The sequence below is a fragment of the Saccostrea echinata genome, unplaced genomic scaffold (genome assembly GCF_033153115.1).
Source record: "Saccostrea echinata isolate AGI-Se365-2 ecotype Australia unplaced genomic scaffold, CSIRO_AGI_Sech_v1 ptg000016l, whole genome shotgun sequence".
Lineage (NCBI taxonomy): Eukaryota > Metazoa > Mollusca > Bivalvia > Ostreida > Ostreidae > Saccostrea > Saccostrea echinata.
Genome location: NW_026889765.1, coordinates 839,418 through 865,215, shown reverse-complemented (window position 1 = coordinate 865,215; position 25,798 = coordinate 839,418). Strand labels below are relative to the sequence as shown.

Here is a 25,798-nt window from a genome sequence, read left to right as displayed (position 1 = left end):
TTCCTTTTTAATAACAGTACAGTTCATTAGATATTAAGCAGGTACAATACAGTCTGAGTAAACATGTACAAGCTCCTAATACCTTCTTAAACAACAATGATCGATAGGAACCACAATGAATAATGTGTTTAAAACCCAGGACAAGAATTTTTTCTGAATAATCTTTGATTACCATAATTAGGTGAAAGGGTGCTAATGGAGGCAGATCCTTATTTTCAAAACATTTCCTCGCAAGTCGGCAAGACGCACACCAGTTTGTACTGTAACAGTAGTACAATGTACATGTACCTCTGCTGCAATAATATAACTATACATCTGTACACTAATAATTTCACAGGAAATATTTACAAAATATCATTAAAAAAATCAATAAACCGCTTAAAATTTTCTGATTTTTTATTGCATTATATAATATTTCCAATTTCAAATAAATAAGACATAAATAAGCATAATGATCACAGACAATTTTTTTTCAACATGGACGACTTCCGGTGCTACAGCTAGATGCACTCGTGACGTTTGCTCTCTCACGCGACAATGTCAAATTTGTAAAAATGCTGATTGGACAAAATAGAGGATGTATTTGGCACAAAACACACATGAAACATAGGCCCTTATACCATTCGAAGCCATTAAGTATAGCTACAAAGGGATTTATTTTGGAATTTCATAAAATACTGTGTTGAATGTAGATTAAGTTACAACATAAAGCTTTAGAGGGGTGGGGACAAAAAAGAAACTTATTGAGCCTTTGGATAATGGTCTTGTCTGACGTCATGGAATGATTACTGGAATGTGCTAACTAAAAAAAAATATAAAAACGCAAGATAAATGGCCGTAAATTATTTTGTCAGTATCTCTCATCAATATTGCAAGTCAAATCCCAAAACATTCCTCCAGACAAAATACAAAAAAGCAACATAATGACCCTCCATGCTAAAGTAATGGATATTTATAACCTAGATAAAAGGCGACAGAGAAATGGACCCTTGCATAAGACACACAGAAACGTCCAAAATATCACAGATAATTTTTCATGCAAAAAAGGCAGACGAGATTTATACGAATTCTTCCTCCTCTCCATAAGTGCACGACAATGTATTTGAAGAACTAGATAAACTTGAAATCGACACTGCACGAACCAGTTTATTGGATTTTTCCGTGCTCAACTCTCGGTTAAGGACAGCTGTTCGGCCTGTTGTTAAAGGAGTGGCTAGTTTTGGAACTGGAGTCTTGGTTCCGGATTGACTGCGAACGTTTCCTGTTTGATCGCTAGATTCAGCTCGTGCAGTGATTCCGGAAATTTCATCCATTTCATCGTCATAATATTCCCCATTCATAGTACCATTAATATTGTTGTGCACAGGACCAGAATCTTTTTTAAATGAAGTCTCTTGAGTGCTCATATTGAACAAATTTGAAAAGGATCTCGATTTTCCACTAGAACTAAGTGACTTTGGGGCTGGAATTCTAGACTTTGGTCCCTGTATATTGTCCTTGCGTGGATTTGTTTTTAGGATTTCTTTTATTTTGGATACAATTACCACAGCATGATCAACATCAGCAGTGATTGGAGATTCTGGAACAGATCCATTGCTAGATTTCATGCTAGATCGCCTTGAGGAATTTACAGATGAACGAGTTGGAGTACTTGGTCGAGGAGGAGTGGAAACAGGTCTGTTGATTGGTTGAGATTTAGATGATGGAAACGACGGCGTCTTAGATCTTGGGGTAGACGGAATTGATCCTTTTGTACTGGATCCAGAGGATTTGTGTGAGCTTGGTTTTCCTGCAGGAGAGTTTCTTCTCCTTTTTATGTTTTCATTACTATCTAACGATAATTCGTCACTGCCCAAAGTATCTTCATTTTCCATGCAGTTAACATCAATAACCCCCATGAAACCTCCCCCCGGAGTCTCGTTAACGGAAGCTTTAAGCTCCCTTTCACGCATTTTTTGAAAAAGCTTCTCCATGGTTTCATACATTTCGGGATCCTCTGGTGGCGCTTCTAGTTCCTCTGTTGATATGTCTCGAAGACCATTAACTGGAAGAGTCAAGGCAGCTTTGATTTCCTCAAGTGGACGCGACTCCATATCGTACTGATCAAAATCACATGGATTAGGAGTTTTTGATCTTCGTAAAATCCCAGCCTGATTCTTGCTTCTGGTGGATGTTTTACCCACTGACATTGTCTTTGCGGCCGATTCTACCCACGCCTCTGTTCTGTTAACAACGTGTGAACCAGACTCTTTCCTCTGTACTTGCAAAACTTGCTCATCTTTGTTCACTTTACGATTCCAGTTCTCTGGATCTACACTTCTAGGTCTTGGACGGTAACGAGGAGTTTCTGTAGCAGGTTTTACATTTCGAGATCTATCCAGACTTTCAGTGGATGCTCGCTGGTTAGTAGGCGTTGGAGCGCGAGCTATGATTCGGCCAGTGCTTGTTTTTGTTGTTCTGTATTTTGTTTCTTCTCCGTCCTTTACATTGATTTTATGTCGCCCACTGTCCCGATTTACAGTCACCATAATAGTTTCCTCGGTAGAGTCTTGCTTAACTGTAGTTTTTGATTTTAAGCCTGTTGCACTGGACCTTCTCGGTGTTGCTGGACTAGCTGACACACTTCTCCGTTCTCTTTGGTTGTTGTAATCTGACTCTGGAATTTCTCGGGCTGTGAGAGTTGATGTTTGCTGTTGGTTTTGGGTAAGTCTTCGTATGGGACTTACATATGACTTGGGCTGCTCATTACTAGGCTTACTTCCTGGCCCAGGTGTCTTGGACCGAGGGATTTCAGTACTTTCTTCTTTCTCTGTTTGTGAAAAATCGTTTGGACCAGGAGTTGTTGATCGTCGCTGCATATACATACTAGTGTAAGATGTGTTCTTTTTTGGAGTGTTCGCGACAGCCTTGTTGGCGGAAGGCGATTTAGCAAGAATCGTTGCTTTCTTGGGTGTCGGTGGTCTCTCTTGACGAACAGTTTCTGGTTGTACTGGCTCAATCGTCTGCGTCAAACTTAAAGATTTGGAAGCACTTCCTACTGGTGTCATTGGTCTCGGAATCAGAGATGGAGTGGATGGTCTCCCACTAGGTGTTGATGGACGTTTTACTGTGACGATTTCGTTTGATGTATTGCTTGTACTTGATGCTACATTAATATTTTTGGTTGTATCTTCCCTGTTACTGACTTCTGCTGGCTTTGATTCCGTCTTTTTATTATTTTCCACAGCTATACATGCTTGTTGTGCCCGATTTCGAAGCTCCTGAATAGACTTTTGTAATGCAGTAAAACTTGCAATGAGGGAGTCATTACTTTGACTTTTTGATCCCTCTTTTTCGGGTGAGTTCTCCTTTTCAGGTCCCGGGTCAGTGATACTGCGGGTCATTCTCGTTGAGGAAATATCATTGGAATCACACAACGAATCTACGTTATCACTAGATATAGTATAAGTTTCAGTTCCTTTGAAACTAGCAGAAGAAATGTCTGTTTCCGTGTCCTCTGAAGAAATGCACAAGTAACTGACATTGGGTTTTACATTCTGAACAGGTCGTTCTCGTTCACTAAGCACAGAATCCGACTTAGATTCATGAAGTTTTTTATGAGGTTTCGGACTATTGGATACATTACTTTGCATTGTTCTTGTAGTATTAGAGTTTGGACGAGGCACTGTGTGTGAAGACGTTGGTGTCTTTGGTCTCGAAACATTTTGAACAGAGGTTGGTTGGACAGTGCTAACGGGCGTTTTTGGTCGAGATACACTGCTTAGTGGCGTCTTAGGTCGTTGAGCAGTGCTCACTGGAGTTCTTGGTCTTTGAATATTACTTGTACTGACTGGTGTTTTAGGTCTCTGAACCGAACTTACTGGTGTTTTAGGTCTTTGCACACTTGAACTAACAGGAGTTTTGGGTCTTGATACAGAACTAGACACTGGTGTTTTGGGTCTTGAAATAGTAGAAGAAGCCAGTATTGTCCGTTTTGGTTTCTCCATTTCGAAATATCCATTACTTGCATTCTGTCCATTGAAAGACTTGGTATCCAAACTGCGACTTACATTTCCAGTATACTTGTACCTGGATGGTTTTTCACTAATCGGCGGCTTTTTTACAGATCGATTCGCACTATATGATGATATGTTTCGTGAACTATCAGTGCTACTCTGTGATCTTGGAGATTCGAGACTTCCTTCAGAGGCATTTCCATTTGGAACTGAAAGTGCACTATTCAGTAAGTTTTTAAACTCATCCAAAGTCATTGTACTGATTTGGTTGATATCAACATTTGGTTGCATGGAGTTGGAGCCTGATGTGTCGTCTGTTCCCACACTGTCATTACCCTCGGAATCCATACTTGGGCGCTGAGGAAGCTGGCGACGATCTGCACGTGGAGTATTTGGAATCGATTTTGATCTGTAAACAAAACAATTCATATTGAAATCAATTAATTCAGTGTGTTGTGAATTTTTAAAAGCAAAAACCGTCGCTAAAATGGCACAGTAACTTGAAGATACATAAACAACTCCACTGCAGTACATCTAGGACTGAATAATACAAAGTCCTTAAAATTTCAAACTGAAAAGAAACCACTTACTCACAAACAGAAATAAAAAAGAAAACAAAAAGACAATTTTTAATATCCTCAAGCACAAAACCACAACGCGATCTGGATACTGTCCAATATCAGAGAACTTTAATTTTGTATCATGTTTAAAGTATTCAATTAGTCTGCTTTTTCATGATGACCAACAATTCAAGACCAATTTATGGAAATGCTGGAATGCTGACGCATTTTAAAAATGCAATCCCTATTAAGGGAATGCCCACACGATTACTATTTGCAATTCTAATCTATCTCCTTTAAAAATCTGATCGAAAACAATTGAAACGTAAACACATCAAATAAAATTTCATTTAAATGTATTGCTATTTCTACCTGCCGCTTTTATCGTCTATTCCACTTTTAAAATTGAAATGATTTTTTTCTCAATACACTTGATGAAATTCTCCTTATCAAGAGAAATAGTTAATCCCAGTATGGCAGGCCTTTGTAGCGAGGAGATAGGGTTCCTCACAACTTAAACAAGACGCCAGAAGGAACGAAAATCGATACACACAGTTTGTAACAGATCACGAAGAAAACGGGTGAAATTCCAACCACATTAAGGATCTCTGCCAAATTGTTCCGATAGAGCCTTGTCGTCAGTTGCCGATAATTACCCGTCTTTGGCGGGTTGTATCTGTTTTTATGTCACCATACGCAGGTCGTAAAATAATAAAATACACACTTCAAGTCCAAACGATTACCTATATATATATTCTTTCTCTACATTGCGACTACTGTCTCCAGACAAAAGAAATATATTGCGGATTTGGTTATCTCCATTACAGATCGAATATAAGTACACTCTGTTGAAGGGTTGAATATTCGAACAATGTCTTTAAAATTTCAAGTTTAAAGGTAAATTTATGAAAACAATATTTAAATGTCAAAAGAAACGGAGCACAAGGCAGTGTTATTCTTGAGACATAAACTTTAAGATGCGTTCGTGCATGTTTGGAAAAGTATGATTAAATATCTACCGCGGTATATACAAACATTCCGTTTAGGTGTGTGTGAAAATCTTTAGAAAATTAGCGAAGGTTTTTGTCGATTGATTTGATATCTGGTGGTTATGTCAAAAGGAAAGGATTTGTTGTCGATAGTCTTACACGAAAATGAATAATGAAGAGCTCTTAAGCTTATTTCGAGACAAAGAAATTTAAATGGTAGTACCTAATTTGACAAAACCAGATCTGTGAACCTGCATGTTTCAGACATTTGATACTGGTTAATTGTCAATTAATGTAATTACAGACAACAATGTGTGCAGATTATTTGAAAAGGTCCTTCTTGTGGTTAAACTAAAGAGAACATAACACTGCTTTTCAATGTGATTTTACCTTAATCCTGAAAATCTAACACCCTATTTTTCATTTCAATAACAAGGATGAATTGAATGAAATTTTAGGAATGAGAAAAATCGAAGTTCGCCATTGAACATTTTTTTGTTTTCATCTTTACAAAATCGTTGTGAGATCAATAGGTGAGCAAAGTGACACTCTCTATTCATATCTGCATACAATGAAGTGTTCAATATACCTTTCATTTATTGAAGAGAGAGAGGTGGAAATTGATTTTTTTTTCTCTTACCTTGAATAATTTGAGACAAGAGTTGCCTGGCTGTTCTTCCTACTTGGCGCCGGAGACATTGAAACAGCTCTCTGAAATGACGGTGAGGTACATCGTTTGGGGGCCGGGGAAGCACTCCTTGCACTGGGGGATGGGGACTGGCATCGTTTAGTTGGGGATGCTGGACGCGATACTTTGGTCGTCTGCTCACGTGGTTGCAGTGCCTTATTGATTCCTGATACGGGTGAAGGCGATCGCAGGCGACTAACAGGGGCCGGAGACTGGCTTCTCCTAGAATTGGCGATCACTGTACTAGTCCTCTGACCACTAAAATTGACATTATTTACATTGCCCGTCGGAGATAGCGGAGAGACGGGAGGTTTTGTTCCATAGTTCTGAGTGACACTTTGAGTGTTTAGCTTTCCTGGAGAAGGGCCAGGCGACGCGCTACGCATGCGTGCCGGCGAATGAGTCCTTTCAGAAGTTTCCGAAATGGAATGCGACACTGGACCAACTGAGATTTTTCTGGGAGACTTCAGTGGCAAGGTCTGGGACAATGAGGGGGTACTTGCCCGGCGGGTGGGGGTTCCTTGAGGCCTTTGAGATTGTGGAACTGGTGTGTTTCGGTGACCTGTAGATATAATAAAAACGTGTCAGCGAGTTAAGAATGACGAACTTTGAAGGAACTTTAAATATTTTTTTTGTATATAAAAATAAATATAACGACGCGGATATTGATTTGAAAAGATTTCTTTCAGTTTTGATCTTTGTTTACGGGTTTCTAATGTTTAGTCACCCCAAACAGGTGTGGAAATGTCAATAATTACGAAAACCTAAAAAAAAACTTATTTAAAAGCTTCGCTAAGTTTTAGACTTCCAAAGGGGTCTAGACCTTTATACACATATTCTATTGAAATACTGATTTTATGAAAGCACGTGTATATATCTAATCATATCACGACCGGTTTAAACTTATAAGAGTTTAAAAATGATTTAATCAAGATAATATTCTATTTAAAAATCCTTTGATCTTGGACTATGACGATCGTCGTTATACTTCAATAAAACACAATAACATTTTCGAAATTATTATTATTTAAAATGTAACATGCCTCATCAACTATCACAGGTGAAATAGTAACAGGTGTTTACATAGGAAATGCAACTGAAATGCAAAATCATTTAAGTGAGCATGACTCTGCACACAGAAATGGATTAAAGTTTGTATTTTTTATCCTTTGCATGTACACATGGGAAATAAAATTCTACATGGGATTTAACATTTTAAAGAGAAGAATTCAAAATATGCTTATACAAAGCTGCATAAATTATAAAACTTTATTTCAAACATACCATGATTCAGAAATGTAAAATTCGGTCTTTAGGATTAGATCTTGAGAACTTGATTTCATTCAGTGCAAATCCTTATATTATACGACTCAGAGTGCGATTTTCATAAATAATCACATTAATAAAGTCATAAGTAGCTATTTTCCTGATTTGTTACGCAAACTCTCCTTCTACGCTGGGCCCGAGGTAAATCGGGATTTATTAGCTTTATCCTTATAATTGCAAAGCAATAAAAATAGGAGTGGGTCTAAGATTTAAGATTGTTTTCAAGGGAAAGGGCCGATTTACGTTTCTCTGCGACAAAAATGTTACTATATTTTTATACGTTTTGAAATAATTTTTAATTTTCGGAAGAATTTATGCTTCCTGACCCATTATTTCAATTTAGATTACTTAATGTAAAACATTTTTTTACTTAAACAAACATACCGCACGACACAGACTTACACTGTACGTTATAAAATGAAGGGTTTAGCAAATCAATATTCGATTGAAAGATACCATTTATTTACATAATTTCTAGGTAATTTGAAACTATTGGTCACAATGATAACCCACTGAAAGTTTTATCGCACCCTGAATTTGACTTATTTATGTAAGTTCCTGAAATATCTTAATTAAAATTTGTTTAAACTCGGGGAAATTTACTTAGAGTCCACCAATTGAATAATTGTGTTCTTATACACGGCCTTTCATTGTATGCCTACCACTGGCAAAAGAAAGCAATCTCCGGGGTAGTTATGAATAAATTCAAGTAAAAAGCTATTCAAAGTATCTTTTAATAATATTCATGGGTCTAATAAATCACATGGAAGTGGTCTGAAAATCTCGTTAAGTGTATTTATTCACCACTCAATACTTGGTATGGATATGTCATTTGCATACACTATATACAGGCTTATAAACTTATACCTGCAATAATGTCTCTTGCATAGGGAGGGTTTAGTTAAGCTACACCACAGTCGCGCAAAAATAAACAGAAAGCTACAAAATCGCGGTATTTTTATCTTTTATGTTTACTTGAACTTCCTATATCACCAATGGCTTTTCTCTTTTACTTCAAAATATTCTATAAATCGTGTTGATTTATAGATGTTTATTTCCTATTCCGAATAAATTGCATAGAATCAGTCTATTTTTTTCTGACGTCACATGGCTTAAATGGGCCAGTATATTGAGTATATTTTCACTTAGAATTAGGATAGGATTACAGATATAAAGGAATTTATAATTATTAAAACTCTCAATTAAAATCCATCCATGGATGTTTTGGTAGATAGGAAATTGTTACCTTATTAGGACAGAGTAATTTTATTTATATATAAGCATTACGGGTTTTCGACTGGAAAACCCTTGTTAATGTCAGACTGAAAAAAAAAGTCATGTCTTCAAAATGTGTCTGGCAGGTAAACTTTTAGAAAATCATTTCAGAAGAAAAGATGTTCAAAAACAGTGAATACTAAATAAGTTTTATCTACTTATAAATAAATCATCACATGAAAAGAATGATTTTAAAAAATCTTTTTATAACTGCCCACTTCTACTTAGTCAAATGTAACTAGCTGGCCTAAACTAATATTAATTTGGTACGTAAACAGAATGAATTGGTCCTGGACATTTAATTTTATTAATCATACTGTTTTATTATGGACAAATACATGTACCTATAAAAGTTTATAAAGCACAGCTAATGTATATCAATAGTAATTCTATTGATCAGTGGTTTTGATCTTAAGCTGTTCAAACTTTTTATGACTTTCAAAAGTTTATCGATTCTGCTGAAGGTACCTGGTCCTGGTAGTGAATATCCTTAAATAACAGGATAAATCGCACTTAAGCGACTGTCATTTTATTAACGAGAAACGGTCAAATCATCAGATCTTAGAAATATCATACAACAACGTTTTCTTATTTTCAGTCTTTAAAATATAAAGAAGATAAATTTAAAGATTCATGATAGACAAAAACAAAAAGGCTAATACCAAAATCAAGTAAATTTGTATGAGAGTTATTTTGAACACCAAGTCGTTGTTTAAGGGATTGGGAGGGGGAAGGGGGGCTAAATCTTACCAGAAAATCCACAGCGACAAGGGTCATGTTTATCTAAATAATGTTCTAGAGTGTCCCAGCCGCCGCCAACCCTGATCATCACATGCTTACGTAATATCTAAAAAAAAAAAAAAGAAGAGGTAAAAGTTGAATGCTCATTGATTTTACCATTAAAAATTCACAAAAAAGTACAATTCATAATGAGAGTCAATTAAACATTCACCACTGGTTTTGTAGATATTTTAGGGAAATCAATTCAAGTTAATTAACGGCTGCTTATTTTTATACTGAATTATCTAGAAAAAAAACCCACTTAAAAATACTGACTTACCCTCACAAAAACTAATGTCTGAGAATCCCCTATTTTGTATTTTCCCTCCCCGACTTTGATGATGGGGAATTGTACAGGACAAGTACATCGTCCGGCCAACCACTTCACCTAGAAAAAAAATTGAATTCCTAGTATAAAAATCAAAAATAAAATACATGGAATATATTTAAAAAGAAATTAATAAAAACTAAGAAAGAAATTTTAAAACATTTCAAGGGTTTGTTTGCAGCAAACTGTAATTAGAGTTATCTTTCTTACACAGTATTGAACACTGCGCGCAATAACAACCCGCAGACACAGATTCTCAGATCATTACGATGTCAAAAGCTTAAATCATACTTATATTGTAGTATCATTACACCTTCGTGAAATTACAAACTTTCAGGTCGGAGATGAATCGATTTTTAATGATAGTACGTTGCATGATTCAATCACAATAAACAAAAATTCGTAATCTTTTGAACTATGGAACTTTAAAAAATAAATAAATAATGGAGACCTTAGATAATTAAAGCGTCCTATTTCAATCTGATGTTTAAAACGTGTGTTGGCCAGTATTACATCTTGACGAAAATGGATATATTGCAGACTCGACAGAATTTTCTAAAATCAGGTAATTTGATCTACTGGATATTGTTCAAGAAATAATTAAATGCGGGACACGACAAAAACAATTCTACAATGACAGCAACTTAACCCTCTTCAACCAAACGTCAAAAGGTTCCATCCGAGATGTACGTTCTTACTATAAAAGATCCACAAATCAAGACACGCCATGGTCTTAGGAAAATATCTATCTGGTTTCACAATCTTTTAACAGAACAAGAAATGGACCGGCTTCTGTCTTTTCTTTTACGCGATAAAATGAGTATTTTCAGTCAGTAATTCACACAAAAGAAAGAACGTAAGGTATTTATAAGTAGTAACAGTTAAAGAATCTATAGGGTGGAAACCATCTTAAAAACTTTCGACATAGAACGAATATTTTTTCTGACGTTAAACTTACTTTATCATCTATATCGGGATGAACAGGAATTTTCTCTAATCGGGCATCATCCAGTTTTTGAAGAACTCTTATTATATCATCAACAGATGACAAATGAATCACTTCGTTATTACGAGCGGTATTTTCCGGAGCTTGCACTTTTTCAATTTTTTCAGTTAAAATATTTTCCTCTATTGATACCGTGACACCCATCATTTCTTATTTCCACAATTTTTCCCCAAACCCATCAAGCTTGCTGTACAACTACGTAATTAGTGCGTAAATCCAATTTTTCAAAACCTCGAAACCATGCATTAAATTTGAATTCCTTAAAGATTCATGACTGTAAGTTAGTTGCATATATAAAACGCTTTATGCAGATCATGCAAAATTTTCACAAAAAGACGCGATTAGCAAATCGCAACTTAAAAGACGCACAAATATCTAGAGAATAATAATCCACAAAGAATGTAGAGCAAGTTCTGCGAAAAGGAAAAGATTCTGTAGAAGTAAGTCAGGATGGAGAAATGAAGATTGACAGAACATGGCTACTGATGTTAAACTGTCATAACTGCGACCCGCGTGTCGGTGGAATCAATGAAGCTAAATTGTCAGCCGTGGGTGCCTACAATATTCATAATGGACGTAATATTTACCAGAACCTTTCACTCTAATTGATTGTGATCGATTTGGTTAAGAACATGTTACGACAAATTCCTTACCTAAGACAAATGTTCATTGTTTAATTTTACACGGTGCGCTACCCTCTTTCCCTTTTTTTACTTAAGTAAATGTATATTCTGTGATGTTAAATGGAAACGCACAAAGCATTTATGTTATTATCGATACTTTAAATATTGATTTGAATTGTGTATGGAACAACAAATATAATGTATGTAAAGGGATTTTTAAAATCCTTTATATTTCATTGAACTTCTGTTAAAGATTTTCCCAGACACAACTGAAACATTGCTAGTACACGAGAAAGTGGCTAGTACACTAAATACGTTTCGAGGGCATTACTTTATGAAGGAAAGTTCGATATGAAAATTGGACGTCGGCCCCTTGTTGACATTTTCTTTAGGAATGTCGAGTTCGATTGAATCTCTCATTGATTTCTCTTGAATACAGACAAGATAAGAATAATCCACGTTAAGTCAGTGCTACATTCCAAACCAAACCTTTGTTTGGGCATAAGGCCCTCTAAGTACTACGACTTGGAATATCAGAAAGATCAAGAGGGTCACAAACCTAGACCTAAGACAAGAGGGATTAATTTTTGATTGCAAATTTTGTTACGTTACACTAAGACATAAGACCGCATCTCATACTGTTTAGTTAAATGGAAATCATTAAGCCATACCCAATAATGCCCCGCGCTACATGTATGTCCAGTTCAATATTTTCATTCATACAGATAGGTAATGCTCTTGAAACCTCATTTGACAAGAAGATTATATCTTGAAATTTTTGAAAGAGATTCTTTTTAATCTTTTGAAGTTTCGCACTGGCATTCATGCTGTGTTCGACGTTGTTCATTCCATATTTCACACAGAAATGATATTTAAGGTTTGGAAAAATTTGTGTTTACAGATAATAAATCATGATTCTTGCCAAGGAAAACTCCGATCAGTTTTTGGTCGGTGCCAAAACGTGAAGAAAGATACTTAACAATGCGTTCAAAGATGTTGAATCGTCTTGTTAAAAAGATAAGAAAAACGATTTACAATATGTTATAAATTCTACAGTTTTTCGTGTAGTTCTGTATGAATTCATGTAAAAACTACAAGAAACAAAAAGAGCTAAGAATGGTGTTCCTAATGTCTTTTTTCTTGTCTCTGTATACGCAAAACTCCTCGCACAATCTGTTTTATAACGCTGTTCTATAATGTACTACGACCAACAGCTGTTTTCACATCTTAAATGCAAAGAGGTAGGATACACGATCGAAGATTGTCTTGGTGTTAGTATTAGTCCAGCAAGAAAGAAACATAATTCGCTTTGATCATAGCATCTTAGGTACATTACGCGTTCGTGACAAAATAGTATCAACCAAACTTCCCGGAGTTTCTTATTCGCATTCTCATCCACTAGAATTGTTAACAAACACACCCATCTCTTTCAATTCTAATCGAACGCGACGACAACAATTTTCAACAAATATAAACAGGACATAACCATTATCTGCGATACATTCCGAAAAGAACATTACATCGGGAATAACTCATTTAAAAAAAATGGAATTCTTGCTTATCGAAAACATTAAAAAAAAATTAAAACCACTTAACACTCTTTGCTCTTGTATTTATAAGGCAAGCGCACGTCATCAGTTACAGACATCAAAACAAATTCATAGAATACTTTGATCAAATCTGCACTCTATATATCGTGTATTTGATCCAAGGTGTATGAATTTATGTATCAATATAGACATATCATCTCTATAAGAATGACAAAACCCGTTTGACTCCCATTTGTGATCTAGATGTAGTAATCTTTTCGGGACAATTTACGAGTATTCATTCATTTGCCAAGTAGGCCCTGTGATCGTTTTGTTACGGTTATTAACTTTTCTAACACGTATTACTAAAACTATGCCAACACTTGTCCTCAATCATAAACGTCTGCTAATGATAATCTCTCCGGAGATCGGACCTTTCATGGCACAAATTTGTCGTTATCGGAAGAAAATTTGGCAAGATGTCACCTGTCAGATCTTGGGGTCACTGCATGGAATCCACGATTAAAAGAACCCTTCCTCAACCTCAAAACCGTGCTCAAAAGTCCCAGAAAGCAAAAATTTTCTTAAAGGGCAAGACCTACCTCTTCTTCGCAATCAGCGAAATCCCAACGATGCCTCAAATCTCTAGAATAAACCTCTTCATCCTGCATAATCTCATGGGAATGAATGTCTTTGCAACCCAAAACAACAGGCATTGTTAGAGCAAACTTAGTAATTTTGGTGATATTTGGAGATTTTCAACCTTTTTGTTTGCAACTTTTCTTGCAAAGATTGCATCTATGGAATTCCTTAACAACCAAACATAGAACTGCACCGGAAGATTGATGTTTGTTTCTTCATATCTGCAGTTCAGAATCAGAACCTTTTAATTTGGAGAATACAATAAGACTACAATACCTGCCAGGCAATACACAGACCAGCACAGTTATCAATCATAAGGCAGTGCTATAATCTAAATCAAAATCTTAACTCGGGTATATTTGGGTACAAACAATGGCGGTATTGCCAGTAATTATTAACAATCTTCAAATCATGCTTCTTGGAGAATACTCTATGTTTTGTGGGGGCACACTTAAGGAGGTTGGATCCTGCCATCAAAAGTAATGAGAATTTTTTATCAAGTATATTTTCTGAATTTATACACATAGCTTAATTAAAAATCAAAACAAAAAATGGGGGTCAATGCGCTTCTTTTGGCGCTACAGAGCATTTAGTTTGACCTTTTTGCACTGTAAATACGTCTTACACATAAATCAATTTTTGAAGTTTTTCCTCCAATATTTTTTATTCAAGTAAATTATGGGAACAAACACAGACTTATGTCATCTTGAATAGACACCTAAAAATTTGTGACAACGAAAAAATTTTCAAATTACTCCGCATGTTCAATTATTTGACCTTTTTGCACTCAAAAAATTTTCATTTTTCTGGCATTAAAAATTTAACAAGCAAAAATATCATTTGAAAGTAATGACATTTTACTGAATTTAAGAAGAAATGTTAAAAGTATCTTATATATTCAGAAAAGAAAATAAAAAGTGGGGGTCTGTGATGTTAATTTTTAGATATTACTAAAATGGTGCTAATTTTAAGCTTAAAATAGGGATATTTTTTTCTTGACTTTCAAAATATATTTGCTATATTTATTAAATATGATGATAAAATTCATGACAGTTTATTTAATATATAATTTAGGACCAGTATAAAACAGTTCACTTCACAAAATAACTCTGTGTGCAGACTGCATGGAGAAATAGGAATTCAAACTTAACATACTTTAAATACTTCGAAAGAGAAAAAATGATCATTTTCTTCTAAAAAACCTTCCGCCACAAAATATAGTTCCTCACTTAATGCTTTTGGTATGGAATTAAGTCATGGAGTTTTAACTGAATATAGTTTAATTGGCATTGTAGAATCCAAAATTATTGTAAGAATTCAAACTTTACGCAGAATTTTTGAAATATAGGGTAAGATTTAAATCTGCTCAAAAGCTCGGGAGCGAACCTCGTTAACGCATCATTACGGGTTGTTTAAAACAGTTTCGGGCTAAGACAAAACTAATATCGGAAGGTCTGCAATCTATGGTAGGTTTAATGTAACGACAAGCGAAAACATATAATTGGGTATAATATAGTCATCAGTCTAAAGCGTCTTAGCAATGATAAATATCGCATAAAGTGCATAGCTAATCCGTGACAGTTTAAAGAGATGTAACAAAAAACTTTCCTTGTTATAATCAATGCATGTGATTTAAATCGATCGTACCAATCATATGAATTGACAAATTTCGTCACAAGAATTAAAACGGAAGTTTAAAACTGGGCAAAAGTTTTACTCACTACTTTCTCTATTGTAACTGATGACACTTTGTCAATATCAAACTTGGCTAACTATTGTAAATATATGAAAGGTTTTGTAATTGAATTAAGGAAAGTGCTAAATTTGAATGGCGCGGTAATTGCTTATCTATAATGAATTGATAGGATGTTTGCGTGGAAATATACAATTCCCTACAAAACTGACCAATATTGCTTAAAGAAAGACTACTAGAAAAAAAAAAACCCAAGGCAAAATTTAATGAAGCAGAAAATAGGTACAAGAAAATCGTTAACAGGAAATGAGTGAAATATATCGTCTTGGGAGATAAGATAGTTTGAACGTCCAAAATATTTATTTCTTGTTGCATAACATGGTCATAGTTCGCATATCCATGCAACAAATATTGTTTGATGTGTTTGTTTTCCGCGCAGGAACATATAATAATGCAAGTCTTTGAACCTAGCTTTAATTTTCGTAGTACATATCCAATTTCACGGTTCAAGCTGACATTAATTAAATCTGATATCCTTTCTGCACCGAAATATTACACGGTGTCAAGATGGAGTCATCACTTTTGTTTGGGCGTCAGAAGATTTCAGAATAGCAGACGACAATGATGCATCAAAGATGACAGTGTCTCGGATAAAATAACGTGTCCACTTTATCTTCAAAATGACAGACAACGCTTAGGGAACCCTAAAGGAACGTTATGGAACCAAATTCAGTAGAATGCCGTATTTCTATGACTGCAATCAAAACAATTATCTCAATGACCCCTCCAAGACAAAGCATTACCAGATGGTGAAATCGTCATTGGTCCCGAAGCTGTAGAACAAAAGAACAACTCATTCAGGCATTTGCTAAAGTCGTCTGGCATTGCTGTAAATTGTCTCGTTTTATGCTAATTGCATGCTTTATGTTTTGTTTTGGGTCGGCTGTAACAATGACATGCGATTCTTGACTCGCAACAATTTAGTTCATTTAATGATTTAAAGATGAGTAACGTTTTTTACAAGGTTGACTGAATAGGCCCGGATGCTTGTTGATAAAAAGCATTCCTTCCATACTGTTTTGTCGACATACAATCTGAACCCTTTGTGCACTTTGCACAGATGTTTTTACTACTGCCAAAATGTGTATCGAACGGAGACATAAAGCTTATTTTACAACCATTTTTACGGGTGACTGATCAATTAGGCACTATACCTGTGCAGTTTTTGCAGAATTAACGTCTGTAAAGAAATAGTTGTATCCACAAATTAAGAGAAGAAATAAATCCATGGCTAAATTGCCATCAAGCCTGCAAGAAATATCAATCTTGCACAATCATCTAAGTTTTTTTGTTAAGATTTTTGAGCGTTTAAAAGCAATGATCACATTTCTTTAATAAAGGGCAACTTTGATCGACAATAAAGAAACGATAATTTAGAACTCCAAAAGGTTTTTGTAAAACCCCGAAATAAGTCTTAATAGGATTTTAATGACATTAAAGCAGTTTTTGCTTCTAATTTCTGAAAATTGTATTGCACCTGTTTATCTAACTAAATTCAATAATTTATTTTCCTAAAATCTTTTTATTTACATGTAAATACATGTCAACAAACAAATACATATGCATTTCTAAAATGAATAAAATAACTTTATTCATTTATGCAAGTTTGCTTTTTAGTTCTAATTCTATCATTTATTTGTTCCATGGAAACACTGACCAAAGCTTCGAAAGATTTTGATGAGATTGTCTCGATAATTAAGGCTCAAGCAAGACTTGAGACACAGAACTGCTCTTATTCGGCGTTTTTTGTTTGTTTGTTTGTTTGTTTGTTTTTTTTTTGTTTTTTTTTGTTTTTTTTTGGTTGGTCCGTTATTTTTTCTTCAATATTTTCAACAAATGATTTTCAATTATCTTCAGTATACTTATATAACCCCATTAAAAAACACATTCCCAGGACACTTCTTTATTTCCTTAGTGGCCATTTCCGGACATTTCCCCTTGTCATTCATTTTAACAATTATACTTCTTTGTTGTCGGAAAACCCTCTATAGACTCTTGTTTTTCTTCCAAAAATTGATCACAATGACAAATCCCTTTGTAAACTTTATCTACCAACTACAGTATACACTGGAATCCCTTTTAAGAAAAGTAGTTAACACGTTAAGTCGTTTTTAAATCTTAGCGAGAACAAAAGTAAATACTCAAACCAAAGGAACACCATCACAAGAACAAATGATCGAGAGACGACTTACTTCAAAATTGTTTGTTGCTCTTTGTTCTTTGTGCTTTTAGAAGGACACAATTTCCGAAGAAAGCTTAAACAAGCAATGATATTACATAAACTACTTTAGAAAACCAATTTAAAATGGAAATTAAATCGATTTTTATTTAACGTTTTATGTAGATCGTGTCTCTGATATTAGATTTATCTCGTTGTAATCTAAAAAAAATCCAACTTCTGTTCAAAGTACATTCTGTAGTTAATCAATGTTACTATCAGCGACCAAAATATTCAAACCATGTGTTCTTTTTCAATTTTCAAGAAGTATTATTTTAGCAAGGGTTTATTTGCATTCAAATTCAAAATTATAAAGCTTGATTTACAAACTGAATATAAATATTGCTATTAACATTAGGGAGCATTTGAAGGTCTGCCAAAGTTCGCTCGATACAGTCGATATGATAACGGCAAAATATTTCAGGACCTAGTGGCAGGCAAATACCACTTGTATATAAAAATATCACAATATAAACATATGTGTTGATAAAAATGAATCATATTTTGTAAGCTTTGAAATCGTTCTTGCGAGAATTGCGATAAAGCGTATTAGGATTGCTGATTAATAATAGGTGTAATAGATTTTCACTGCAATCATTTGCAAGAAATCTGTACATAGATTTGTATACATTCCTTGACATGAAGAACACGACTTTAACAAGAAATTTACAAGTAAGGAAATTCTGCTGAATGCAACGAAAACATGCATCTATTTCACATGAAAACAAAGAAATGGCGTATTGCCAAAGTCTACGATGTGTTTGGGGTCACCTCGAGATTTTACAGTTAATGAAAGATGATAGATCAATGTCTGGCCAAGGCATTCTACCAACCCCAGAGTCTACTGAAAGGATGAATTCCAATGATATCCGAAAGGAAATAACAATTGCAATATAAATATCTAGGATGCATCCTTGAGACCCAAATGAGGTGTTAAACCGTCTGAGTTAATCAGAGATGGCAAAAATCAATAGATTATGTCAATATGTAACGTACATATATCACGATGTCATTCACACCTGCTGATATAAGTATTTGTAATACACTAACAACATATGGTTATCTTCACACATATCCTTGAAGCTCAGGTACAGTGACATAGGAACGCGGACATAAGAATGATTTACGCATTCATTAAATATGACACATATGACTACTGACTGTCAAACGTTATGTTTTAACTGTTTTTATTTATGTTTTTATTCATTGTTTTATTTATCACATGGGATTGTTAGCAAGTCTGCATACTTTTCTCTCGTCTTCCAGTTTGCATCTGATTTGTTCGCAACGGGAGCAATCGATCATTATTAAATACATTCTCGATAGAACACCTACGTTGCTTAAAAAAGATAACCAAGCAATGTCTATGTTGAAGATATTCAATATTCAGAATTGAAAACAACTACACGAAAAAAGAAAGCCACTTACAAGTTACTCAACAAAGACCAAACAAGATCGTCCGACCTGATAAAAACATACGTACATTAATAGTTATCGTATTTCATATTTGTGTAGCAGGGCGTTAATATTTGTAATTTTCTGTATCGTGTTTAATCAAATGTCATCTCAAAAACCAAAGTGCCGTGCAACCGTGAATCCAGGCACTTCGGTAGAAATGAGTTCATGTACTTAAGTGTCAAAACAATAACACTACACTATTTAGTTCAGTGTCTCGCCTTACTTATATATCAAAACTCCTCCTTTCTGCAGACAAAGGTCCCAGCGAACATTTAACATGTAGCAGCAGGGGGATTCGTGACAAGAAATATCCTCAAACTTCAAAGCCATTTTTGTAATGTAATAGTTGGTGTAAGTTTGCAAAGTCTAGTACATTGTAGCTTATAATTAATAAGAATGTTCCTACAGAAGTTAATTGTAGGTCGAGACAGGTGACTCACAAACTTCAACAATATCTGCATGTGATAACGATTTCATAGAAAGATAGTGAGGGCAATGGATCTTATGGATGGGACCAACAATCTTAATACTGCATCATTTTAATTAATCCGGCTGCTCTAAATGCACAGTCTGTCTATAGTATAGGGAATCATTCCTAAATTCAATAAAAATGCAATGTTTCCGGAAGCAATGGTAAAGAATCAACCAGCAACTAAACATAATTTTTCACAAAGCTACACCTTTCTCTGACATGAAAAATGGAGACAGTTTCAAGACGATAGCTCATCACAAGTAAAATCATAAGGATCAAGGTCGAAGGTTCTTAATGGATTTACATCCTCCGCTCTTTGATGAACCCCCCGTCTGCCTTAACCGTCTACGAAAACCTCGGCCAGATGTTTCGCAACATGCCGATTTTCGTTAATTTGCTGCTGTAACAGCACCAATTTAATTTTCTGCATTACTCATAATTTGCCAATCGAATGAATTCGATAAAAACTAGGGTTCTCTCTGTTTTGCATTACTTGCGGGATAATAGGGAACATTATACTCTCTGTTTTAGAAATAATGGAGTCACAATCGAAGTGTTGGTTTTGCATGTTGATTTTGCACGACAAAAATCTGCAAGTCACCGACGAATGTGGCTGTGTAAAACAAGAAATATGTGTTAGAGTCCATCTTTAATGCGGTGTTCGTCTGCGCTGCAAAAATAGCTATCCTTTCGGACTCAAAAGTGTTAGGGAATGCTTGAAAATAGTCAACTGACTTAAATCTCTCAGCATATAAAACAGACAAAAGAATTTCAAAGGCATCAATTCAAACTCTTTGGGTTCTTGAATAGACATTAACTAAATGTACATAATGTTTTTTTAAGAAAGGGGAAAATGAATCGACTTTGCAAATATGAACTTCTAAAATGAGCAAATTTTGCCTTGGTTTCTAACAATAACGATGACGCAAGGAATATAGAGATTTTCTTAAAATCAAATAGAAAACTCAAATAAGGGTGCAAATGAGTGTTTGAGCGATCTCAAAATGGGGCAGTGATATCCATTCACTGGAACAATACACAAACATGTGCACAGCCTGTAGATAATAAAAGTTTTATTAACTTCAAGTTATTTCGCCTTTTGTTATCAAGAGAAAATGAATGCATAAAGATTATTCGCTAAATTGGTTTTTTATTATGAGCTTTAAGCCTAAAATATGTCAAAAAATAATAGCTTGTTTTGTTTTCTAACAAGCTGATCCGATTATATGGCTTTTTGTGACAAAAGATTAGAAGAGAACTGTGTATTTCTTTCAATGGCTAACAGAAAAGCCAGACAAAGGGACAGGTAATTTCAAATAATGTATTATCTACCTGGAGAAAGGGGAAATACACAAAACATGTCAGAAAAGAATATACCGCCAATGACCCCGGCTTTAAGTAGAGAATAAATCTAGAACAGAAAACGTAATTAAAATCTTTCTACAAATATTGGGCAAAATCCGTTTGTTAGTTCCAATTAAGAGAAACACACAACTGCCTCAAAAATATTTATATGTCATCTCACTATTTGAATTTTGAAAGTGCTTGTTTCCTCTTAATTGTTTAAACTTGATATGGACGGGTAAAGGGTGACACCCGGGGAAGGTCCTGTCCTTTATCAATGTAGAATAATATTAACACAGAGATTTACCGAGGATAACGGTACCGCAACCTTATACGCACACAGGTTAATGGAACAAAATGCAATCTTATCACACATCCGGAAACAACAAAGGCCATGCAGGTGACAGCAAAAATCAAAGACCATTTCAAAGAATCTGTGGCGGATCAAAAGATCTCATGAACAGGTGTCTGTGTGTAATTACTTGCATATGATGTTGTGAATCCAGCCTCATTATTTTTCTACATTAAATGTCCTTCATGCAAAGTTTTACGCAGAAAATGACCCGGTATCTATACATAGAAAGGTGACAGTAATTACTGAATAAAGACGTCACGGTTATTATACTAATTAAAGAGAGTGTTAAAATAAGACCGTTTTTGATTAATTAGTAAATTTCACGTTAAACTGGAATTAATGTTTTATTAAAAGTGGAAGACGTATATTCTCAAACTTTTCTAAATCTGACAGTTTAAATATCTGTGTTTAAGCCATATACAAACTTGTCTAATTCTTTTTTGGCAATTACTGCCTGAAGTTAATTGAATATTAACAGAGATTATCCAAACTTTTAGGTCAGCATGAGGCTTAATTTAAATAATACCCTAATTAATTTTATTCTGAAAGAATAGAAAATTGTTCTCTTGAACGTACTAACTTGTCTGTGCATATACATACACGCATAACAGAATATATCTTTCCAGCAGGGGATGAAACGCGCTTCCATACATGTACATAATTTTCAGTTTCTGGCATGACATCAAACGCTACATAGGGATTGAAAAGTCGTTTGGCATTGTAAATTATATAGAGCAATAAAAACTTTGAAAGAGGGTATCACAAGTATTGATTAAACAGGGTAATGAATAGGTTTAACCCTTCCAAATATGCTGAAAAACACCGGGTGCGCGATCGTCTGCTATTTGTTCAACACAGTTCAGGTATGAAATAGATTTATTGCCTGTAATGATAACTTGTGTTTTGCATACAAAACAATAGAAACATTACACGCATCATTTTAACATGTATATTTTGCATCGTGATGCGTGTAATTGTCAGTCCTGGCTGTCAAAATGCCCATCTCCACGCCTCGGCTACCAGTAAGACACAAATTGAGTTCTTTCTAGACTGGCCACTTAAAATTACATAACCACGTCAGATTCTGAGGCACCCAATATACATCTTGTTTTCTAATCGTCAAAGCTTCAAACTTTTGTTTCATCGATTGTGTTGTCTTTTTATTAATGATAATGCAAACACAGAGTTTAGAATTCAATTCAGCAATCAGCTTTACAGGAAATAACATAAGAGGTTCGCAACGAACAGAAGCTATAAAACGTATTCCACATGAAACATGTTTAAGAGAGAAAAAAAGAAATAAAACGCGTTTTTAAGTCTTATTTCAAGTACCACATGTACTTCAGCTGTGTTTAGCGGGTTCATTTTATACAGGCATTGCTGTTGTCAAAAGTTTAGAGACAGCGAACATCAACATTTAATCTGATCGAAACCACCTTTAACTTTATCAGATTTTATGTACATCAAAATGAAATTTTCCAGTAAATTAAGCAATGTTCCGGTTTTAGCGTGGGCATTTTTAACGGACTATTGCCATGAGCTGCCCTTGGGGGACACATATTTGTATGTATTTTATACAGTGTGTACGGTGTCTACCAAAACGGCAACTGTGTGACCTAAATATTCAAAACAAAAATAAACCATAATCATTTGACTTACCATTTCATCAAGAGATTTGATGTCGCAGGTTATTATTTGAGGCGGGGGTTCTCCAGATTCTATCTCGGCATCAATCTCCTCCTCCATCTGTACCAAGGTCGGAGCCAACATGCCAAGTTTGGCCCCGATCCTGGCAATTTCCAGCAGACACAATACAACACTCTTCTCATTCTTCCGCAGCACCAGGTCGTCAGTTTCAAACGACAACACATCCGGAATCCCCAAATCTTTAGTCCATGTGATGAAGTTGGAGATGTTGTCTCGAGCATGGAACGTCTGCGGCTTCACTTCCTTTCGATATGGAACCTCGTACTGGGGAATCTCCAAACGACGGACGAAGTTGGACTGAATGACAGCTAGTCTTCCCAGTTGTCTTTGTTCGTCTGCATACCCTTTCACCTTGTTGGCATGTTCACAGAGAATTACACCCGTTTCTAATACCTCGAAAAAATTATCCACTGTGATATTCATCTGGTACAGACACATGAACCATTCTGCCAAATCCTCTTTCATGGCATACAGGTACTCGTCATTAGACTTGTACGCCACGAGGGACTTGAGTTGGAGGACCAGCAGAGTGTTACTAGGTCCTGAAGTTCCCGGAGACTCCATCGTGATCCACACTTTTAACCACAACAATAATCACATTTTGACACTTCCAAAGAAAAAATACCACGGAAAAAATAAAAAAAAATATATCCCCTCCGTGGGGTCCTCAAGTGGAAAACTTTCCTCGTTACATTATTCCAACAGCACTCCGATTAAAACCTTCTGTCAGCCTGCTTGTCACTAGCAAAATAAAAGCCTGTAATAATCTAAAGCTTTAGCGATCATGCATGAGTTATCATGAGTAATAATTTTCTAACCGCCATATCAGTTTAAACCTACGGTCAAAGATTATTATACTTTAACATATATGCGTCAAATAACCAATATCGAACTAATAGATTCCCCTATCTACGTTAGTACTAAAGGCTGTCCCCCTAACGTGCCCAAACGTCCACTCTCTGGCGGATCAAGGCGCGTTATGAGACCGCCACTAAAGGTATCTTAAGACATTTAAAAAGTGACAGTGTTAGAAATTCAAATACGTACCTCCATAATAATTAAATGGTAGTAAATTCACGGCACACATTTCCGTTTACAAAATCCATTTAGAAACCGTACGTGTGAATGAAAAATCCCAACCACTGAACGTCATAGCAGACATGCTATCAGTCGATATTCCCATGTTCCGTATAAAGCTTATTTATCTTATGCAAGTCGAAAAAAAGATCGATAATATCATTATGTACGCCAATGTAAATAGTCGAAAATCTGAAATGTGTCCCTAGTTCTTGTAAGTTCCTCTTTAGAAATACCAACATATGTTTTCTCGCTCTGCAATCGGTCTTCTGCTGTTCGTCGCCATCTGCCAACCCGTTCAGTAACTTCGTCTGCGTGAAGTGCAAAAAGCAATTTTAGTTTTTCCCTACTCACCTCCTCAGCTAAAAATAGATTTAAAATAAAGCAAGAACTTCCGTGCATCCACATGTATATTTTTTGGCATATTAATTATTGATCTATGTGGATAAAATCTAACAAGAAAATACCAACAGTCGATTTGCTTAAAAAAGATGCACTTTGTCTGAAAGGGGTTTGTGTGGCATTTTGACAAAACGTAACGATTTTCAAAAAAAAATTTACGCTTTGTATTATAAATATTCGGGCTGTGAACCTTATCTAAATTGCTAGCCAGTTTAGCCGAGAATTCTACGCACTGAGTCGAAAATAAAGGATTTAAGACACACTTCATCAAATAACTTTATTTGCTGGTTAACCATGGATTTGTACAATTAAGATACATGTACATCTTTCTTTACTTTTTTTTTAGAATACGAGGTTACATTATCGGGAAAAAATCCGAATTTTTCTGAAAATCTAATTGCATAATTTAACTGTCTTCTAAAAAAAATATTATAATAATTATTATTATTATTATTATTTTTCAAATTACCTAATATAGATTATAGAATTTATTTCCTGGACTTCGATGGACAAGGCACGACATTTGTTCCTCAATAATTATTACAGAAAAATTCTTCAGATCAAAACTCCCAGAAGAGAATTTCCCAAAATTTACACAGAATCTTTTAGTACAGTCAGAGTTACTGCTCCTGCCATTTTATTAAATGACCCCCCTTTTGTATAATTATATATTGTATGGCCGATGGTAGATGGAGGTATTACTGTACCGAAACTTCTATGAATTTCCAAAGAAAAATATATTTGGATAAATATGCCTTTTACGGAAACAACATCAGTGAAAGTTTATTTTCAAATAAGTAAATGGTTTTAAACTGTTAATTATACAGGTGAAGAGCGGAAAATAAAAAAAAGGCCTTTGACAGATACCAGAGTATCTTCGAGTTTCTCAACTTATGACCTCGTTGGTCCTACTGGAACTGGTCTGAATTTCAATAACAAAAATTTTACAGATTAACGAGGATAATAAAATCATATTGATGCAGCTTTTCTTCTGAAAGCTCAGGAGTAAAGATACATACATGTATACACTGTATAATAAATTTCAATATACAAAGGGTTATTAAAAAGTTCGTGGACTGATGCGATAAAAATTGAATCAAGAATGAAGAAAATGTCTTATATTTTATTCTGTATACAGAAAAGATGACACTGAATAAAAATGTAAAAATTCATTAATGTACCAGTTATGGTACATCAATGAATTTTTACACATTTATAAGCGGTTTTAATTTTATGGCGCCAGTCTGCGAACTTTTTGATAACCCCTAGCA

At 35.0% G+C, this 25,798-nt stretch overlaps 1 protein-coding gene across 1 annotated transcript; it reads right to left on the bottom strand.

The window, feature by feature from the left end:
- Positions 1 to 378: 378 nt before the first annotated feature.
- Positions 379 to 24,428, bottom strand: LOC133188317 (GAS2-like protein 2A). Its single transcript, XM_061323689.1, has 6 exons — positions 24,096 to 24,428; positions 23,001 to 23,789; positions 9,894 to 10,001; positions 9,584 to 9,680; positions 6,185 to 6,794; positions 379 to 4,404 (listed from the first exon to the last, which is right to left on the bottom strand). The coding sequence occupies exons 2-6, from the start codon at positions 23,610 to 23,612 to the stop codon at positions 1,059 to 1,061; spliced, it is 4,773 nt and encodes a 1,590-aa protein (XP_061179673.1). The 5' UTR covers positions 23,613 to 23,789; positions 24,096 to 24,428; the 3' UTR covers positions 379 to 1,058.
- Positions 24,429 to 25,798: the final 1,370 nt, after the last annotated feature.